Source organism: Papio anubis, chromosome X (genome assembly GCF_008728515.1).
Source record: "Papio anubis isolate 15944 chromosome X, Panubis1.0, whole genome shotgun sequence".
Taxonomy (NCBI): domain Eukaryota; kingdom Metazoa; phylum Chordata; class Mammalia; order Primates; family Cercopithecidae; genus Papio; species Papio anubis.
In genome coordinates, this window is record NC_044996.1 from 35,238,673 (window position 1) to 35,259,339 (window position 20,667).

Genomic DNA, 20,667 nt, shown 5'->3' on the forward strand with positions numbered 1-20,667 from the left:
TTTTATGGGTTTTTTTAATAGTGGCCATCCTAATGAGTGTGAGGTGATGTTCATTCACTTTTGTTGCTAAGTAGTATTCCACGATGTGACTATACCAAAAATTGTTCACTCATTCACCTACTCATTGATGGATATCTGAGCTTTTCTAGTTTTTGTAAATTATGAATAAAACCATTATAAACATTTCTGTAAAGGTTGTTGTGTGAACATACGTTTTTATTTTTCTGGGATAGATGCCCAAAAGTACAATTGCTGGGCCATGTGATAGCTGCATGCTTTGTTTTTAAACAAACTGCCACTCTTTCTCAGAGTAGCAGTTTGAGAAATATATGAGTGATACAATTTCTTTGCATCCTTACTATTATTGAGGTGTTGCCATTATTTTTATTTTAGACATTCTGAGAGGTCTGTAGTAATGTTACCAAAACATCAGGAGTTCCATCTAGGTCCTGTTTCTCACTGTGCAGAAAGGCAAACACTGAGACAATGAGTATTGCCAAGGAAGAAGGCTTTAATCAGGTGCAGCAGCCAAGGAGATGAGAGATCAGTCTCAAATCCATCTCCCCGACCAACTAAAATTAGGTGTTTGTATAGCAGGGAAGACGTGAAACCATGTGTGGGAAAACAGGAATTAGGGAGGGATAAGGAAGAAGAGTTGGTCAACAGGAAGCAGTTGGTTCATCAGCCAATCAAGATGGGTCAGGGATCTGGCTTCTCACTGTCCAGATGTGGTGATTTGGTGATTTTCAGATCCTTGATACTATCTGGGAGTCCTGATGGCGTATTTCCTGAGAAAGGAACTCAGATAAGACAAATGTAACATTCTCAAGTTTTAAGACTGGAAGGATCAATTTCTATGTTTATTCAAAGACATCAGAAACATCAGCTCTGTGGGACAATTGGGTTGGTTTCATAGTCACATGGTTTGTATATTTCCCAGTGGTATTCAAGGCAGCAACTTATGGAAAACTGCATGATCAAGTGTAAACTCAGCAGATTTACAAAGCACACACTTGACCACAGCTAATTTTTCTCAACCTAACATTCAGACCCATAAGCCTATTTTTCCACCCTGCTTTAAAATTTTGAGTGCATTTTAAAATATCAAAAAAGGATTGCCCCATATTGGCCTTAATTAATCCATGCTGAAGTAATCTCTTTTAGTATCACATTTCCAATTTGTTTATATTGGTCCTTATCACGTGGGAAAAACTTATACAACACAGATATGCTCTGTACTACCATTTGCAAAAACATTCCATAGACATATTAGAAGTTGGCATTTGTGTGTGTGTGTGTGTGTATGCATAGCTGGTTTTTGGGTTTTTTTTTTTTTCTATTTTAAGGAAGACTATGTCTTGGTTGTGTGAGAACTTCTAAGCTTCAAGGCCAAACTTGAGTTTTCACTTCTTTCACAGATGTCTGACTACACTTAATAAAGAATTTCCAGAATTCGCTGGGCACCGTGGTTGACGCCTGTAGTCCCAGCATTTTGGGAGGCTGATGCGGGTAGATCACTTGAGGTCAGGAGTTCGAGACCAGCCTGGCTAACGTGGTAAAACCCCATCTCTACTAAAAATACAAAAATTAGCCGGGCATGGTGGTGGGCGCCTGTAATCCCAGCTACTTGAGAGGCTGAGGCAGGAGAATTGCTTGAACCCGGGAGGCAGAGGTTGCAGTGAGCTGAGATCACACTATTGCATTCCAGCCTGGGCAACAAGAGCAAAACTCAAAAAAAAAAAAAAAGAAAAAAGAAAAGAAAAGAGAGAGGAAGGAAAGAAGGAAGGAAGGAAGGAAGGAAGGAAGGAAGGAAGGAAGGAAGGAAGGAAGGAAAAGAGAAAACAAGAAGAATTTCCAGAATCCAATGGGATGCTAAACAAATTTTTAGTCAAAGCAATCTGGAAGGGAAAAAGAGCTACGTTGTGGCAGCAGGGCTGTATTCATTCCTAAATGCCAATGTAGTATGATTTTAAAGGCCAAACAATCATTTGTTCCCAAATTCTCACCCCTGTATATCACAAAGCATCATTATTTAAAAAACCACCACGAGCCTTATTGGATCCTGATTCAAGCAAATTGTAGGAAAAAAAAAAATACTTATGAGACAATTGGGGAAATGTAAACACTGACTAGATAATTGAGAATATTAAGCAATTCTCATTTATTTTTAAAGTGTGATAATGGTATTGTAGTTTTTTAAAATAAAGAGGGTCCTTAGTTTGTAGAGATATATACTAAAGTATTTACCGATGAAATGATATGATGTCTGGGACTTGCTTAAAAATAATTCATTGTGTAGGAAGTAGGGAATGGGTGGTGGTATAGATGAAATAAGATTGACCATTTTGATAATTGTCGAAGCTAGCTGACGGGTATATGATCATTCACTGTAACAGATTCCTTACTTCTACATGTTTGAACTTTCCCATAATAAAATATTTTTTAAAATCCACCATAAAAATGGTAGCATGGTTTGGGGATATTGTAATATCCCCTTGTAATATTAATTTTATCCAGAAATAGTAACCCACAAACTTCTTAGCCCTCCTTGGCTACATTAGCAAAGATGAATTGATCAAACATCTTAGGAGGAGGCAGAGGCCACAAGGAACAGGAAATGAGGCAGGACAAGTCTGAAAAGAGTTAAGAAAAGCTTGGAACATGGACTCTTGCCAGAGTGGACAAGCTGTTGCCAACCACTGAACGAAAGGGTTTGGAAGTGTAGCAGCTGGAGAGAGGATGCTAAAAGAAAGTAGTAGATTTCTTAGGGGGAAGGTGTCTTGTATATGCATGTTGGTGGGGGATAGTAGGGTGGAGCTTGAATGCTCAAGGCTGTAAAACAAACTCACCCCTTGATTAGAGCTATCTTTGCCTCCCTTTGGAAACATCATGAAAATAAGACATGTAGAACTGATTCTTAATCCAATTCTCAAGTCAAACAATAACTCAGAATAATTTTCTGATTTTTCCCCCATTTTCAAATCTGCAAGTCTTAGGTCAGCTGCTTTTCTATACCTGTTCCCATTATTTCCCCAAAACAATCAAAAGTTACCATTTTATTGATTGCGAATGTTAGACCTAAAGGAGCCCCTGTAGATCACTTACTCTTTTTTTTCCACAGGTGAGCAAACTGAAGCTCAGAGAAAGAAACTCGTCCTGCATCATACAGTATGCAGGTAGCACAGTGCTGGCACATGGTAGACACTCAATAAATATCTGTTGAATCCAGGGTTGATACATACCTACCAAGTAATTATAGCCAGCATCTGACCTGATTGGTTGGTGCCCATATCACATAGCTTTAATATCGCCCCCAATTATACAGCTGAATGAACAAAAATAAAGCAGTAAAGCCAGATTGTTCTTGACTTGCAGACATTCTTTTTCCGTAATTCTAGTTCTAGTCTTCATGGGGCCCTAAGTGGGCAGGCAGGGCCACCTTTGGCTGCGAAGCTTACAGCGAATTCAGGCCTCCTCTGGACTTGATGTTTGTTAATTATCCATTAGCCTCCTCAGTGCCCCCAGATACTAGCCAGCCTTATTTGGGGCCGCATGGCAGGCAGAGTGTATGGCAACCCTCACATGTTAAAGGTTTGATCTGCACTCTCATCCTGAGAAAGTAATTTGGGCTCTAAACTACCTATTTTACTGTCAGGGAGTGGATATCCAGCATTATTTTTCCATTTCTCATCTACCCCAGGGATGAGGGGAGAGTGGAAAGAAAGAAAAGAAAAAAGAAAAAAATACTTTTAAGTATTTGTAGAAGTATAAATAAGAGTTAATGTTGCTAACTGGATTTATACCATATAATTTTTTTCTAAAAGCAGTGTAATTGGAAAATGCCACGCCATTACAAATTCACTACAATGAAGGCAAATATTATAGTATAATATGATATTGTAAACCAGGATTGTCACTTTCACATGAGAAGGGAGAAAGAATTGGTTCCAGAACAACAGTATGTGCAATCACAACTACCATTTATTAAAGTTCACTGTGCTAAGCATTTTACGTTTTATTTCATGGACACCTCACAACAACGCTATGTGGTAGGTCCTTTTATCAACATTTTACAGATGAGGACTGAGCCTCAGGTAGATCAAGTTAAGAAAATCTCCCAAAAAGCAGAACCAAAAGACAAATAGACGGAACATGGGAGAAAAAAGATACGAAAATTACAGAATCAGTCCAGGATGTCCAATATACAACTAATAGGAATCCTAGAGATAAAGAAAATAGAAGAGAAGCTATTATGTGAGAAATAATAGAAAGTAATGTCTCAAAAATGAAGCATGAGATTTTATATTGAAAGGGCTCACAAAGTCCAGCCCAGGAAATGGAAGAAGATCCACAATATGGCATATTATTAAAATTTAAAACACCAAGAGAAAGAGGCCAAGAGAAAACCTTGCAGATAAAAGTTACATGTAGAAAATTAGAAATCAATCAGACATTTCTAAAGCAACACTAGAAGCAAGAACACATTGGAATAATGCTTTCAACATTCTCAGAGGAAATTGTTTCCAATTAGTAATTCTTCACCTAGTAAAAATTTTAATCATATGTGAAGATTATATCTAGACAAAAAATGATTTTACTAAAATCACCTTGGCTGGGAGCAGTGGCTCATGCCTGTAATCCCAGCACTTTGGGAAGCCATAGTGGGAGGATCATTTGAGCCCAGGAGTTCAAGATCAGCTTGGGCAACATAGGGAGATCCCCATCTCTACAAAAAAATAAAAATTATAGCTGGGCATGGTGGCAAGTGCCTGTAGTCCCAGCTACTCGGAAGGCTGAGGTAGGAGAATCGCTTGAACCTGGGAGGCGGAGGTTGCAGTGAGCCGAGATCACACTACTGCACTCCAGCCTGCGTGATAAAGCGAGACCCTGTCTCAAAAAAAATAATAATATAAAATGAATAAAACTTAGCCGGGCATAGTGGTATGTGCCCAGAGTCCGAGCTAATTGGGAGGCTGAGGTGAGAGGATCACTTGAGCCCGGAAGGTCGAGGCTGCAGTGAGCCATGATCATGCCACTGCACTCTAGCCTGGGCAACAGAATGAGACCCTGTCTAAAAAAAAATAAAATAAAATCACCTCCCGTGCAGCCTTTCTAAGGAATTTAGTAAACGGTGTGGTCCAGCAAAACTAGGGCATAATCCAAGAAGGGGGACAACTGGGAATGCAGGAAACAGAAGCTGGAAGCGGAGGGAATTCCCAGGATGGCAGCTGGGTGCTTGGCCTAGAGAACAACCATTTCAGGATGGATCAGGAGGGCAGCAAACTCTAAAGAGGGCTGTCTCCCCCCAAAAATACATGAAACTCATGGATTACCTAATATGTTTGATCATATTGAGTGAAGTGTTATGGTTCTTCAGAAAAGTTTGGGATTGAACTCATGACAGGTACATAAAAAAACAAATCAAAGAAAGGGAGACAATATGGAAAAAAAACAAAGAAAATATAATTAATGGTACAGTGCATAAGTTAACCACAAGCAATATTTACATAAATATAATGCAAATATTGACTATTTTAACCAAAATATTTATATTTTTGGAAGAGAAGTGTGAGTATGTGTGCACGTGTGTGTTGAGAGGCATAAGAGCAAGCTAATTCCTCATCTTCCACAGAAGGAAGTTAGATCATTTCTAAACCTAAATAAAGATAAGAAATTGCAATATTAGGGTATTATTGAAAAGTAAAGGGTTATATACCAAAAGAAACAGGTAAAACATGTTAAATGTAGTTTAAAATAACACAAATGTATTATATCACACTTCTGTAGGTCAGCAGTCCAGCACAGTGTGGCTGCTCTCTCTGCTGAGGGTCTCACAAAGCCCAAATTATGGTGTCTGCCAGCTTGTGCTCCTATATGGAGGCTCTGGGAGAAAATCTGCATCCAGGCCCATTCAAGTTACTGGTAGTCTCCAGTTCCTTCTCACACTTCCTACACGGCCCCTTACATCCTCAAGCCAGCAACAGCACTTTGAGCCCTTTTTGTGCTTTGACTCATTCTCCCTCTTCTGCTTTCAGCTAAAGCAGCCAATTTCTCTGCTTTTAAGGGCTTGATATTGGGCTCACCCAGATAATCCAGGAAAATCTATTTTAAGGCCTGAACCACAATTACATCTGCAAAGTTTCTTTTTCCATGTAAAGTTACATAGTCACAGGTCCCAGAATTAGGGTGTTGACATCTTTTCTAGGAGCAGGAATCAGGGGTAAGGAGGAGTGGGACAGGAGACTGCTTTTTTTTAAGTGATAAGCCCTATAATACTCTTTGACTTTTAAAGTATCATACATGCATATTAATAAATATTTGTTAGGCACAATCATGGCTGGGCCCTTGTGAAAATCCTGATTTGGGTAGACCACAGGTTTCATCCAATGTATTAATTCCTTTGTTCTTCCCACTGCATTAAAGGGCCTGCTCCTCTGGTTATTTTTGGCAGTTTCACTACATCCTGTAGTGAAAGTAAGAGGCATTTTCTTGATTTGTAAAACAAAAATCATCTTAGCCTTTATTGGATGTCAAAATTAATAGAGCTAATCTAGTCCAACCTCCTCATTTTACAGATGAGAACACTGATGCCTAGAGATGCCCAGAGCCAGTGTTTATAGCAAAAATTCTCACTTTCAAATGAACTACACAACTTATGGTCACTGTTAGGAGTCATGGATGGGATTATACATCACTGTCTAACACCTTCATTTTACAGATAGGGAAACTGACCCAGACACAGACAGTTATCTGCCCACATTAATTTGGAACTCCTAAATGCTAATCCAGGTTTCTTTCCCCTATACAAAGTAGCCTTCCCTTAACTAACCACCTCATACTAAGCCAAATCTTATTCACTTCTAAATTACTATTACATAGCACATTGCCTAGCTCATAGATAAATGAATGCACAAATGAATCTCTTAAAAGACACTATAGGCCAGGCACAGTGGCTCATGCCTGTAATCCCAGCACTGTGGGAGGCCGAGGTGGGCGGATCACCTGAGGCTGGGAGTTCGAGACCAGCCTGACCAACATGGAGAAACCCCATCTCTACTAAAAATGCAAACATTAGCCGGGCGTGGTGGTGGTCACCTGTAGTCTCAGCTACTTGGGAGGCTGAGGCAGGAGAATCGCTTGAACCCGGGAGGCAGAGGTTGCGGTGAGCCGAGATCACACCACTGCACTCCAGCCTAGGCAACAAGAGCAAAACTCCATCTAAAAAAAAAAAAAAAAAGACACTATAAAATGCTCACTTTGCAATTAATGATTTAAAATCAGAAATCTTCCAGTTGATAAGCAATTTGGCAAAAATGTGAAATAAGATTTTTTTTTCTTTAGGTAACTGCCTTTTGGGAACAAGTAAATATCCCACTGACTATATTATACAGGCTTTAAAGTCAGACTGACTTGTTTCCCAATTTTGTCTTAGTCTCTTACTAGATATGTGATCTTGCATACACAGCTCAATCGTTCTATGTCTCAAGTTTCTTCATCTGTAAAATGACGTTAACAACACAACCTATCTCATGTGACCAGCATAGAGATTATATGAAATCACACATGTATCTTGGCGCATAGCAGCCATTCAGAAACTATTAATTTTCTCTTTTTGTATAATGGTCTACCCAATAAATGCTGAAAACCAGCAGTTAAATATTTTCCTGTTGCTAATGGTAAACTAAAAATGTGACCATTAGGAAAGATAGTGAAAGCCAAAGAACCTTCAGGAAGAAATCATCTTGGGGATTGATGTCAAAAATATCTAGCACATCCAAATGTCAGTAAAACTCCTCCCCTGCTTAAAGTAAAAGCATGCTAAGATTTAGCTATGGAATTTACAAGAAAAACTTTGCTTGACCCAACCATTAGGGTTTAAAACAGAGTCTCTGAAATAAATGTTCTTGTCCTCTGGCTTTCTTTTAAAACTACTAATAAGCTAGTAGCATAATGTGCTTTTCATGTGAGCATAAGTTACACCTTTAAAAGAGCAAAAGTTCATGGAAACAAGGAAATGATAAATTACTCTGGAAAGCAAATGTGCTTAGATCATTCTGGCTCCTCTACCCCTGAGACAAAGTGATCATGTTTGTGGCTACAGGAATTTGTTTTCCATAGATATCATACAAATTTACGACCTCAAGGGGGTTCTCAATTTTAAATGTTTTCCATTATAACACTCAGTGTTGATGTGTTAAAAATCAGAAAAGAGGTTTCTTATTTTAAAACAACAAGAACAACAACAAAACAGCTATACTTACCTGGAAACAGATTTTCAGAATCTTCCTGGATAATTCTAGATAGTTAAAGAAGTAACTTGACCAAGATCAGCACCCTCACTCTTACCCTAGGGTTTGGATTCTATAAAGATTCAGGGTAATTAGCAAATGTGATCTGATTGAAAACATATTCCTTGAGCTTAACACAAATGAGGGGAAGAAAACCTCCATGACATTAAAACCATTTTGCAGTAGTTATAGAAAATATGAAACAGTATCACCAGCATTTAAAAGGACAGCTATTGAAAACTGATTTTCTTTCTTTCTTTTTTTTTTTTTTTTGAGACGGAGTCTCGCTCTGTCGCCCAGGCTGGAGTGCAGTGGCGCCATCTTGGCTCACTGCAAGCTCCACCTCCTGGGTTCACGCCATTCTCCTGCCTCAGCCTCCCGAGTAGCTGGGACTGCAGTCACCCGCCACCACGCCCGGCTAATTTTTTTGTATTTTTAGTAGAGATGGGGTTTCACTGTGTTAGCCAGGATGGTCTGGATCTCTTGACCTCATGATCAGCCCGCCTCGGCCTTCCAAAGTGCTGGGATTACAGGCGTGAGCCACTGCGCCCGGCCAAAAACTGGTTTTCTTAGTCTCTAATCTAACCTGCTAATCTATTACCTTGTGACTAGAGGTCCACATCATGTATATGATTAATCATATTGCACTCCACTTTAGCTTAATATTAGAAAGGACCAACCCTCCATTTCCATTAATTATCATAACTACAATTTATTGAATACTTAAGTCCCTTTAGGTGCTGCTTACAAAGGCTAAATTAATATTAAACTAAGTCTATTCATGGCCTTATCAGAAAACACAGGCACACCAGAACAGCCAGAACATCAAAGAAGCTCATGATGAATGATTATAAGATAAAATAGCTGGCTTGGAATTTTTTCATGTTTCTTCTTTTAACTCCCATTTTTTCTACCTCTCAGCATTTCCCCAAAATAAGACCAAAGGAAAACATTTGGGTGACATACAAAAAGACAATATTTATTTTACTCAAGCTTTCCTATAAGAAGTTAAACAGAAACAATCCCTGGTTGAAGACTACCAAAAATGTTAACATGGTTTCACATATCCCTTCAGTGCCCAGATGAAGGAAAACACTTAACTGAATGAAAGAATAAGAATTACCATCCTGACAGTGGGTTTGCTTAGGTATGTTAGGAAAAAATCCACATAGGTTAGATCTAAAATAGTAAATGAGCCTACTAGTTTCCCATGGGGGATGGGAAATCCACTGATACAGAGGCCTCCAAGAGCTCCCAAGGCCTAGGGATCACTTTTTAGTGACTGTAAAACCACCACAAGTATTCCCATAACTTCCTTTTCCCTCCCTTTTCCCTCAGCTATTTTACTGCTAAAAGAGGAGGATAGGAACAAAAGATCACTTCCCCACTCCCAGACTGCATGACTGTCAGCATCAATGTTCGTTAGGAATTTCACAGCATCCTCTTCATGGCCATCTAAATAGGATAACAGTAAAAATGGCTAGGGGGAGGCATGGGTTTTGCTTCCCAGAATTACAAAATACCTGGAAAGGAATTAATCTCATTCCTATACAGGAAAACCAAATATTCTTTCTAGAGAACAGCAGAACAAAGTAGAGCATCTACAATGGCTGTCTCCCAGCCTCAATCTGACTTCACAAGGAGGAAACAACTTTACATCTGCCATTGTCATGAAGCCCAGCTTCCTCAGAGAAGCCAGGGCGCCATGCTTCTCCACGGCCATGGAAGCAGGCTGCCACTTGTACCCAAACCTGTAGAGGGTGAGGGTTTCTTATCTCCCCTCCCCTAGAAGCAGGAATTGCAAGTAGCATCATTGTATTAATATGATTGGTAAATGTTTGAACAGCTTGTGAAATAAAGTTCTCAAGTTCCTACCAGTAATATAAGTCTGTGTGTGAGGAGAGAAATAGAGTGGGGGAAATGCCTCTCATTTCCCATACTTCTTTAAATTTGGGGGAAGTAAGAGTAGAGGGGATATATATGGATATGTTGTGGGGATAAGTGAGAATGGAACCCAACATATGCCCCCAGAAAGCATAAACAGAGCCTTGGCTGGCTGGCTACCAATGTAAGACACAAAAGCTATTTAATTAATCATTTATGGCAGAGAAAAGAGGAATCCTGGACCCATCTTGTAAAGAAAGAGAAATAGGTTCAACTATTCTTTTTTTCTCAAGCGAATAGCAATGTTCTAAGTGAAGATACTACCTCATCTCTGTTTAGAAAATGCACAAATATCAATGCTGAAAACCCTCACATGGAAGTTACAAAATATGCAAGAATTAGTCACTGTTTCTCGGACTACTCATATTTATCCTGAGATGCTAATTATCCTCTGCTCCTCTGGGTCTCCTGAGCAGATTTACATCCTAATTTCCAATGAAAATCAAAAGACTACAAGAAGGGAAGGGGGGAGAATGCAAAAGGGGAAATCAGTGTGGGAGTTGTGGAGTTAAAAGGTCTGAAAAATGACTGGTGGAGATTAACAAAAAAAGTGGCAAGAACTGAGGAGTCCCAAATAGACTGTAAACCCCTGAAAGGGGTCTGTGCTTCACACCCAGGGGCCTAGCACAAGCCAAAGACACAGTAAATGCTACTTGAGTAGCAGAGGTGAAGAAAATACATTGTTAGAGGCTTCATGGTTGAAACTCTAATACCCAAGGAGTCATTCTACCTCCACTGGCTTTGAAAGGCTTTGAAAGGTCTCGTCAAAGAAGCTGCCTCTGGTTTTTCTGTAGTTGTCATCATCATGGCCAACACTGATTTCCGGGGCTTTCAAAGCAGAGGAAAATGCTGTCGAAGGGAATGATGACTCCAGACTATTAAGAGGTTTTTTTGGTTTTGTTTGTTTGCTTTTGAGACAGAGTCTTGCTCTGTCACCCAGGCTGGAGTACAGTGGTGTGATCTCCGCTCACTGCAACCTCCACCTCCCAGGTTCAAGCAGTTCACCTGCCTCAGCCTCCTGAGTAGCTGGGATTACAGGCGCATGCCACCCGGTTAAAATTTGTACTTTTAGTAGAGACGAGGTTTCACCATTTTGGTCAGACTGGTCTCAGACTCCTGATCTCAAGTGATCCACTCGCCTCGGCCTCCCAAAGTGCTGGGATTACAGGCGTGAGCCACCGCACCCAGCCCAGACTGTTAAAAGAGTTTTAATAGCCACAAACATGGTTCAATGGGATCCAAAATAATAGATATCAGATTTTATCAATTTTGTTTGCTACATGTTCTTTGTGACTCAAGTTTGACTTTAGCATTTGCACCCCAAATGAGTTCCCCTACAAATAAAATTTGTTCATGTTGACACAAAGAACACAAAGCAAGTATAGATCCCTTAGGAAGTTGTCACGACTCTTGATAAGATTAACTCTACTGCTATTATCACTTTTTGCTTTGTCCCCTAGTTTGAAGTCTGCTGACTTTTATAATTCAATGAGAATGACTCCACACTCTTCTCCAAAGCGCCCATTATTTTTAGTTTTCCGGTGCGCGACTCAACATAAAGACCTGTGGCTCTTATGAGCTGCCTGTTTTTAAATGGTGCAGTAGTTTCAGTTTCCATTTAATAAGTCCCCAGATAACAAATGGAGAATGGGAAGAATCTTCACAAGGTCACATTGAAGGTAAAAATAAATTATCTCCATCACTGAGAGGCTTTCTTCAGGTTTTCTATCAGCACTACAGAGTCGGTTTCCTCCTTGGTTTGCTTCTCATAGATGTCATACTTCTTCCAGTGCTAGAAGGGAGGAAAAAACACATACAAAATGACATTTCTAAACAGTGTTCTTTCCCTGAGTACTTAGTGCCAATGCTTATTTTTAGGTTGGTGTGCATGGAACCGTAAGTGTATGATTTCCTGTTTTTTCCTTTTTTGACCTAAGAATCTTTATCTATCTGAATGATTAATGAAACAGAACAATCAGGAATTAACATTAAATGGAGGTGGGAATCATGGGATAGTTACATGATGTACAATGACTATCTCCAGAAATAAACAAATTTGGACATTTCCAACATTGGAAATAAAATCCATTAAGAAGAATAAAAGGATGTCATGCCCTTCTTACTCCAACTGTTTCGCTGAGAACTTTATTACCTTTATTTTCTTAATGTCATTGCTCCAGAGACATAACAGGTTCAAAAAGTCAAGTAGCATTGAGATGAATGGCAAAACATAAGATGTTCCAAAAGTCTTACTGCAACTGAAATTGTTGAAAGACCCTATATTAAGAGCTTCATCTAACATTATTTGCTAGAACAGGAAATTACACATAAAGCACACTTATCTTGAACCCAATTCAAGCATGTCTTTTATGGTAAAAGCCAATATCCTGGTCCTTGTCTTTTTTTTACTTTTACTTGTAAATCAGAGGAAAGGGTGAAACATGAGCTCGGTCCTCTCATCTGTAAAATAAAGTTGTTAGACTAAACCAGGGGTTAGCCAACTATGGTCCACAGGCCAAATCTGGCTGAATGCTTGTATTTGTTTCTGTATTGCCTTTGCTTGCATTCATGTTGTAATGGTAGAGTTGTGACACAGACTGAATGGCCTGCAAAAACAAAATCATTTACTATCTGGCCCTTTACAGAAAAAAGTCTACCAAACCCTGCATTAGATTATGTCTAAGCTCGTTTTCTGCACAGATGTTCTTAGGAAAAGAAATAGAAAGAAGGAAAACAGAAACAAGAACTGCCTCAGGTTGTGCAATTGAAGATGGACTGCGCAAGTTAAGAGATGAGGGGATAAGTTGGGAAACGCTGCTGAAAATATGCAAATTATTCTAAATAAATTACATAACCCTGACACACCTACTGGAATGGCTAAAATTAAAAATACCGACAATTCCAAGTGCTCATAAGAACGCAGAGAAACTGGATCTCTATGTATTGTTCGTGAAAATAAGACAGTGCAGTCATTATGGAAAACAGTCCGACACTTGGTTATAAAATAACACATACACTTACCACATGACCCAGAAATCCCACTCCCAGGTATTTACCCAAGAGAAATTAAAACATGTCACACAAAGACTTCTACATGAATGTTTATAGCATTTTCACTAGTAATAGATAAAAACTAGATACAACTCTGATGTCCTTGAACAAGTGAATGGTTAAACTGTGTTACAACCATATTATAGAATACTGCTCAGCAATAAAAGGAAATGAACTACTGACACACACCACAATGTGGATGTCTCTTAAACGCATTATGCTGAGTAAAAGAAGCCAAACTCAAAAAGCTATGTACTGTGTGATTTCATTTATAGGACATCTTGCAAGACTTTAGGGACAGAAAACTGATCAGTGTTTGCAAGGGTCTACGATTAACAGAGGGGGTTGACTGCAAAGGACCACAAGAGAACTTTTAGGAGATGATGGAAATATTCTATATTTTTATTGGAGCAGTGATTACAAAATTGCATATATTTGCTAACATTCTTCTAACTGAACACTCAAAAAAGAGTAACTTTTACTGTAAATTACATGTCAAACTTGATTTTAAAACGTGAAATGTACAGATTTCTAATAAAAACAATTTGAAAAAAATTACATAACCTTGAAAAAATGGCTTATTTAATAAATGACACTAAGACAACTGGGTAATATAAGCATTTGAAAACAATGCTAAACCCTACCTCATAGCCTACATGAATAAATCCCTGATGGATTAAAGATCTCAATGTAAAAAAACAAAATCAAATAAGTACTAGAAAAATATGTAGAGGAACAACTATATAAATCTAAGGTGGAAAGGGCTCTTTACACCTAAAACTACAGGAAGATTTGACTGCATAAATAAAGAAAACCCTTTTGTACATCATTAATTACCCTAAGTACAACACAAAGGAAAACATGGATAAGAAGCCAAAGGGTTAATATCTAATATGTAAAGAACTTTACAAACCACCAAAAGATGAATACAACAAGGAAAAATGGGCATGGAACAAGAATTTCACAAAAGAATTAATTCAAGCCAATGAACTTGGGAAAAAGTACAAAACCTGACTATAAAATTAAGACGCTCTTTTCTCATTTATTAACTTGGCAAGAATTTTAAAATTAGATAACATCATATTGGCAAAAGTATGGTCAAACAACCAGTCGAACATACTGCTGGTAGGTACATGAACTGGCACAACTTAGTTGTAATCTATGCTTCTTATGAAAAAATTTAAGTTTGTGCATTTTAATGTCCCAGTTTCCTTAACACAAAGGAATCATACTCTCCATATGTAACCTGGGTGTTTCACCTAACAGTGTATGTCATATATTTTTATACATCAGTAAAATTATCTACCTCATTTTAACCTCTACGTAATATTTCATTGCATGAATGCACCGTAACTTATTTAGCCAGTTTCCTTAATGGGAATTTAATCTGTACAATCTCTCTGGATGACAATTTGTCAATACAGGTAGAGCATCCCTTATCCAAAATGCTTGGGACCAGAAGTATTTCAGTTTTTGGAATATTTGCACTATATACTTACTGGCTGAACATCACTAATGCAAAAATCTGAAATTCAAAATGTTGCAATGAACATTTCCTTTGAATGTCACATTAGAAAGTTTCAGATTTGGAAGCATTTTGGATTTTAGATTTTCAGATTAGGAATACTCAGTCTGTATCAAAGAGTTTAAAATATATATGCCCTCTCCCTTGATCACACAATTTGACTTGTAACAATTTATCCTAAGACAGTAATAAAATATTAATACATATGGTTATACTTAGCTGTGAAACGATGCCTATACAATGAAATTTAGGATTCATCCAAATGCCAATTGGAATTTTTTTAAGTACATTATAATACGTGCACACAATGGAATATTATTTAGCCACTAAAAACTATATTATAGGGGACCAGGGTTGACTAACGTTTCCTGAAAATGGCTAGATAAAAAGTATTTTTGGCTTCGGGGGCCATATAGTCTCTGTGCCTATAACGCGACTCTGCTGTTGAAGCATGAAAGCAGCCACAGACAATATATAAATGAATGGGCCTGGCCAACGAAACTGTGTGACATTGAAATCTTAATTTCATGTGCCATGAAACAGTATTCTTAGATTTTTTTCCCAACTATTTAATAGCACAAAAACCATTCTTAGGTTAAAGACTGTACAAAAACAAGTGGCAAGCCGGATTTGCCCCTTGGTCTATAGTTTGCAGAAAAATTCTGCGAAGAAGATGGTGGTAGCGGCATAATTTTTGAATCTTCCCAAATATCACCATAAAAAAACACAAGTGGGAAATATAAATAGGAAAGTAAATCCAAAATCTACCAACACAAGATGAAATCTACAACAAAACAAGATGAAAATGATTCCCCCATGAACCTCAAAGTAAGAGTGAGCGTGGATAAATCAGAGAGAGCTACAGGACCAAAATGGTATCAGCTGTGGAAGAGTATATAAACGGACTCAACATGGCATCCTATAGATCTGAGAACTGTAAAACAACTCAACTCAAACTTCAGCAAGCAAATTTATGAGCAACTAATAAAGGGAAGGGTTGGCATCTTTTCAAACAGTGATTGAGTGCAAGGAGTTCATTGTCTAGACTGAAAGCAGCCTGGGCCTCCAGAAACTCTCAAAACTAATCCTTGATCCCTTCCAGGGCAAAGCTGCACTCTGAGGAGAAACTGGTGAGACTGGATTACAAATTGGCCAGGACAGGGACAAGAGAGACATAAAAGAAAGCCTAGATTAAAGCAGAAAAGGTAGACAGAAAGGGCCAGGAGATTTCAGAATGTAATTCACTAGAGGATGGAGCTCTATAGCCATAAAATTAGGGGAAAAAAAACCCAACAACTTGTCTCAATCAAGCCTCCTTCTAAAAGTTCAGGAAACTGATTTCATACAAAAATGAACAACAGAAACCAGGCGTGGTTGTTCATGCCTATAATCCCAGCACTTTGGGAGGCCAAGGCAGGAGGATTGCTTGAACCCAGGAGTTTGAGACCAGCCTGGGCAATACACATGTGAAACCCCATCTGTACAAAAAAAAAAAAAATACAAGGTTTTTTTTTTTTTTTTTTTTTGAGACGGAGTCTCACACTGTTGCTCGGGCTGGAGTGCAGTGGCATGATCTTGGCTCACTGCAACCTCTGACTCCAGGTTCAAGTGATTCTCTTTGCCTCAGCCTCCCAAGTAGCTGGGATTACAGGCGCCTGCCACCAAGCCTGGCTAATCTTTTTGTATTTTTAGTAGAGATGGGATTTTGCTATGTTGGCCAAGCTGGTCTTGAACTCCTGACCTTGTGATCCATCTGCCTCAACCTCCCAAAGTGACAATTTTTTAAAAAATAAAAAATGTTTAAAATTAAAGAATAAAATAAAAATGAGTCACAGAATAATATTTTTACAGAATTAAAACATAACAGAATGTATATCCACAAAACAGATGAAAACTATAATCTAATATTTCAAAACTAGCCGAGGTATATTAAAAGTTACATGATATGAAAAAAAGTAAACAATGTAGAAGAATATATTAAAAGTCAATATAAACAACTCAGAAATGGGATGACAAAACTCACAGGAGAATTAAAAGTAAAAGAAGGCCAGGCGCAGTGGCTCATGCTTGTAATCCCAGCACTTTGGGAGATCGAGGTGGATCACTTGAGGTCAGGAGTTCGAGACCAGCCTGGCCAACATAGTGAAATCCCATCTCTAATAAAAATACAAAATTAGCCAGGCGTGGTGGCACGTGTCTGTACTCCCAGCTACTTGGGAGGCTGAGGCAGAAGAATCACTTGAATCTGAGAGGCGGAGTTAGGAATGAGTCAAGATTGCACCACTGCACTCCAGCCTGGGCAATGGAGTGAGACTCCATCTCAAAAAATAAAATAAAATAAAATAAAAGTAAAAGAAAATAATCATTTCAAAATTGAAGACTAAGCTAGAAGAAACACAGGGCAAATAAACACAACATATCATCAGATAAGACCTTAAAGAAACAGATAAAAAGTAGGATTTTTTAACAAAAACGAAATGAAGGTGGATGAAAATTATTCAAGAGGATGTGAAAGGACTGAACGGGCTGGGTGCAGTGGCTCACACCTATAATCCCTCAACTCTGGAAGGCCCAGGTGGGGGAATAACTTGAATCCAGTAGTTCAAGACCAGACTGGGCAATATAGCAAGATCGCGTCTCTAAAAAAAATTTTAAAATTAGCCAGGCATGATGGCACATGCCTGTCCCAGCTATTCAGGAGGCTGAGTTGGGAGGATCACTTGAGCCCAGAAGTTGGAGACTGCAATGAGCTATTATGGTGCCACCATACTCCAGCCCAGGCAACAGAGCAACACCCTGTGCCAAAACAAAAAAGAAGATGTGAAAGGTCAAAGAAAACACGGGAACAGAATAACTAAAATCTATAAGTGAAGAAACTTTTACTAAAATTTTAAAAACCAGATCTAAAATTACATACTGAGAAAGCACACTATATACTGCAGAAAATCACAACACCAACACGTATTCTGGTAAAATTATTGGACTTTGAAGAAAAAAATCCTTTGACAACCAGACAAAAAGACCAAGTGTTTTAATACAGGAGGAAAATTATATTGTCTGCTGACTCTGACAAAAACATACTATGCCAGAAGAAAATGGATGACACATTTAAGATACGCAAGGCAGGACGTATGAGCCATGGATTTTATATCTTGCCAAAATGACTTTCAATGATAAAGGTAGCCAATTCCATCAATTGGTAAATAATTCAGGAAATGCTGAATTTCCTTGCTCATGAATCCTTCCTGAGAAAACTTTCGAGCTTCAAACCACCCAAATGACTGGAGCAATGTTGACATAAAAAATGGTAGTGAGCATCAAGTGTATCTCCACACATTGAAGTAAGACTAAATGAGGGACCTATATGAGGACACCCACAATGGAGATGCTCAACAACTTCAAAAATGGAGAGCAAATGGGGAGAGTATATGGAAAAATAGCTTTTCAATCATCATTTAAAATTATTTTATAATATATCAAAAGTTCAGAAATTCTTTTAATTCTCATTTGTTATATTCAAATACAATTCAAGATGACAGTGTTATTAAGACATATAGTAAAGGTTCCGTAAGTATGACCTATTGTTATTGTGGTTGCTATTACTCCATTTATTACTAAAGATATTTCAGTTTCCCTGTGTTGTTCACATATCATTAAAGATAGTTTTATCTGGGTGACAGGATTAAGAGTGATTTTGTTTTTCTCTCTTGATTATCTCTAGTTCTAATTTGTCTATACTAAATGTATATTGCTTTATTTATTTATTTATATATATATATATATATATATATATTTTTGAGATGGAGTCTCATTCTTGTTGCCCAGGCTGGAGTGCAGTGGCTCAATCTCGGTTCATTGCAACCTCTGCCTCCCGGGCTCAAGCGATTCTCCTGCCTCAGCCTCCCAAGTAGCTGGGACTACAGGCACGCATCACCATGCCCGGCTAATTTTGTATTTTTAGTAGACGAGGTTTCGCCATGTTGGCCAGGTTGGTCTCGAACTCCTGACCTCAGGTGATTCGCTTGCCTCAGCCTCCCAAGCGATCAGAAAAAAAAAAAAAAGTTAAAAAATGCATGAAAGTATAGTGGTGAAGTATATATATATATATGTGTGTGTGTGTGTGTGTGTGTGTGTGTGTGTGTGTGTGTGTGTGAGACATGGATTTTTCATAAATTAAAACTGTATAACTATTAAAAATGCACCCTGAAAATTACACTTTTGCTTCTGGGCATTACACCCAACACTTGGCTGTGCTGAACAAGAAAAAAGCAATTTGTTTTAATGAGGTGAACACAACAACAGAAGGGGCTTTTCAGAATACATTAATCTTTCTGATTGCCTTTTTTCATCCCCAAAATTGGAATCACTCTCATTTCCACCCTTTATCAACACAGTGGCCTTTTCCTGAGTACTGCTTCTATGAATATGTCCATGTGAGGTAAAAGAAATAAATGCAATGGCTCTTTCCTGCTATTCAATTATGTGAATTATACACCTGTCTAATTTTAAAACCATTTGAACCACTTGTAGGAAAAAATAAATAAATCCACACAATTACCAGTCCAAAATTCAATCCTTACTGCCAATTTTAAAAACAAAGTAATCAACAACAGAGTAATGGCCAAAGATGAAAAACATCATAGATGAAGAAAATCAGTGATTAGGGGGCTTACACAACTGGTTTTCAGTTGGTAATTATCTGAGCCCAGAAAAACAGCATGTTATATAGGCTTTTACATTTTAAAGGCATAAATTTGGTAGTACAACGAAACATCAAGTCTCAATTTAAGATTACTTTCAAGATTTGGAAAAGATATTTTCCAGAGTGGATTGCCTATAGAAGTGAAGACAGCTTCATGTACCTTAGCCCCATGCAAAAACACTGGCCTTGGTATACAAGTCTACCTATTTCATGCCCCAGTCTTTAGATTACCATTCAAAACAGAAAATTATACAAAATGAATTGTAGATCTCCACACCTTAAAATCATTGCAACTTGAAAAAAAACAAGTTGAGGCTTGGCATGGTAGCTCATGCCTGTAATCCCAGAACTTTGGGAGGCCAAGGCAGGCAGATCTTTTGAGCCCAGGAGTTTCAGACTAGCCTGGGAGACATGGCAAAACCCCATCTCTACAAAAAACAAACAAACAAACAAACAAAAAATAGCTGGCCGTGGTGGTGCACGCCTGTAGTCCCAGCTACTTGGGAGGCTGAGGTGGGAAGATCACTTCAGCCCAGGAGGTTGAGGCTGTAGTGAACCATGATCGCACCACTGCACTCCAGCCTGGGCAACACAGTGAGATCCTGTCTCAAAAAAAAACAAAAAAACAAGTTGAATGTGGTGGTATGGAGAGGAACAACTTGGTACTATCTGAGGTGTCTATTAATCTAACTCCTCACCTTAAAAATTGACAAAGGGAAATAATTAAATATGCATCTTGTCTTTTTAGTAGAAACTAAATTTCAGAACAACTAAAGAGCTCAGTTGATGACTGAAAGCAGCACTTTATAGATAAGTGCCAGCTAATAAGTGTAGAAATGGGCCAGGCATGGTGACTCATGCCTGTAGTCCCAGCACTTTGGGAGGCTGAGGCAGGAGGATCGCTTGAGCCTAGAAATTGGAGATCAGCTTGGGCAACATAGTGAGACCTCGTCTCTACAAAAGAAATTTAAAAATTAGCTGAGTGTGGTGGCACATGACTATAGTCCCAGCTATTCAGGAGGCTGAGGCAGGAAAATTGCTTGAGCTCAGGAGGTTGAGGCTACAGTGAGCAGAGGTTGCATCAGTGCCCTCCAGCCTCAGTCACAGAGCAAGATCCTGTCTCAAAACAAACAAACAAACAAAAGTAAATGTAGAAA

At 38.5% G+C, this 20,667-nt stretch overlaps 1 protein-coding gene across 2 annotated transcripts in view; it reads right to left on the reverse strand.

Annotated features, from left to right (window-relative positions):
- Positions 1–272: 272 nt before the first annotated feature.
- IL13RA1 (interleukin 13 receptor subunit alpha 1) overlaps positions 273–20,667 on the reverse strand; it is a 74,626-nt gene continuing 54,231 nt past the window's right edge. Inside the window, exon 11 of one of the 2 annotated variants that reach the window (XM_031660521.1) lies at positions 273–788. In XM_031660521.1, the coding sequence (XP_031516381.1) occupies positions 747–788 (42 nt within the window). In that variant the 3' untranslated portion in view covers positions 273–746. Of the gene's footprint in view, positions 789–9,240; positions 12,025–20,667 lie in introns of those variants that run through there. The other variant, XM_031660520.1, reaches the window with a different exon arrangement.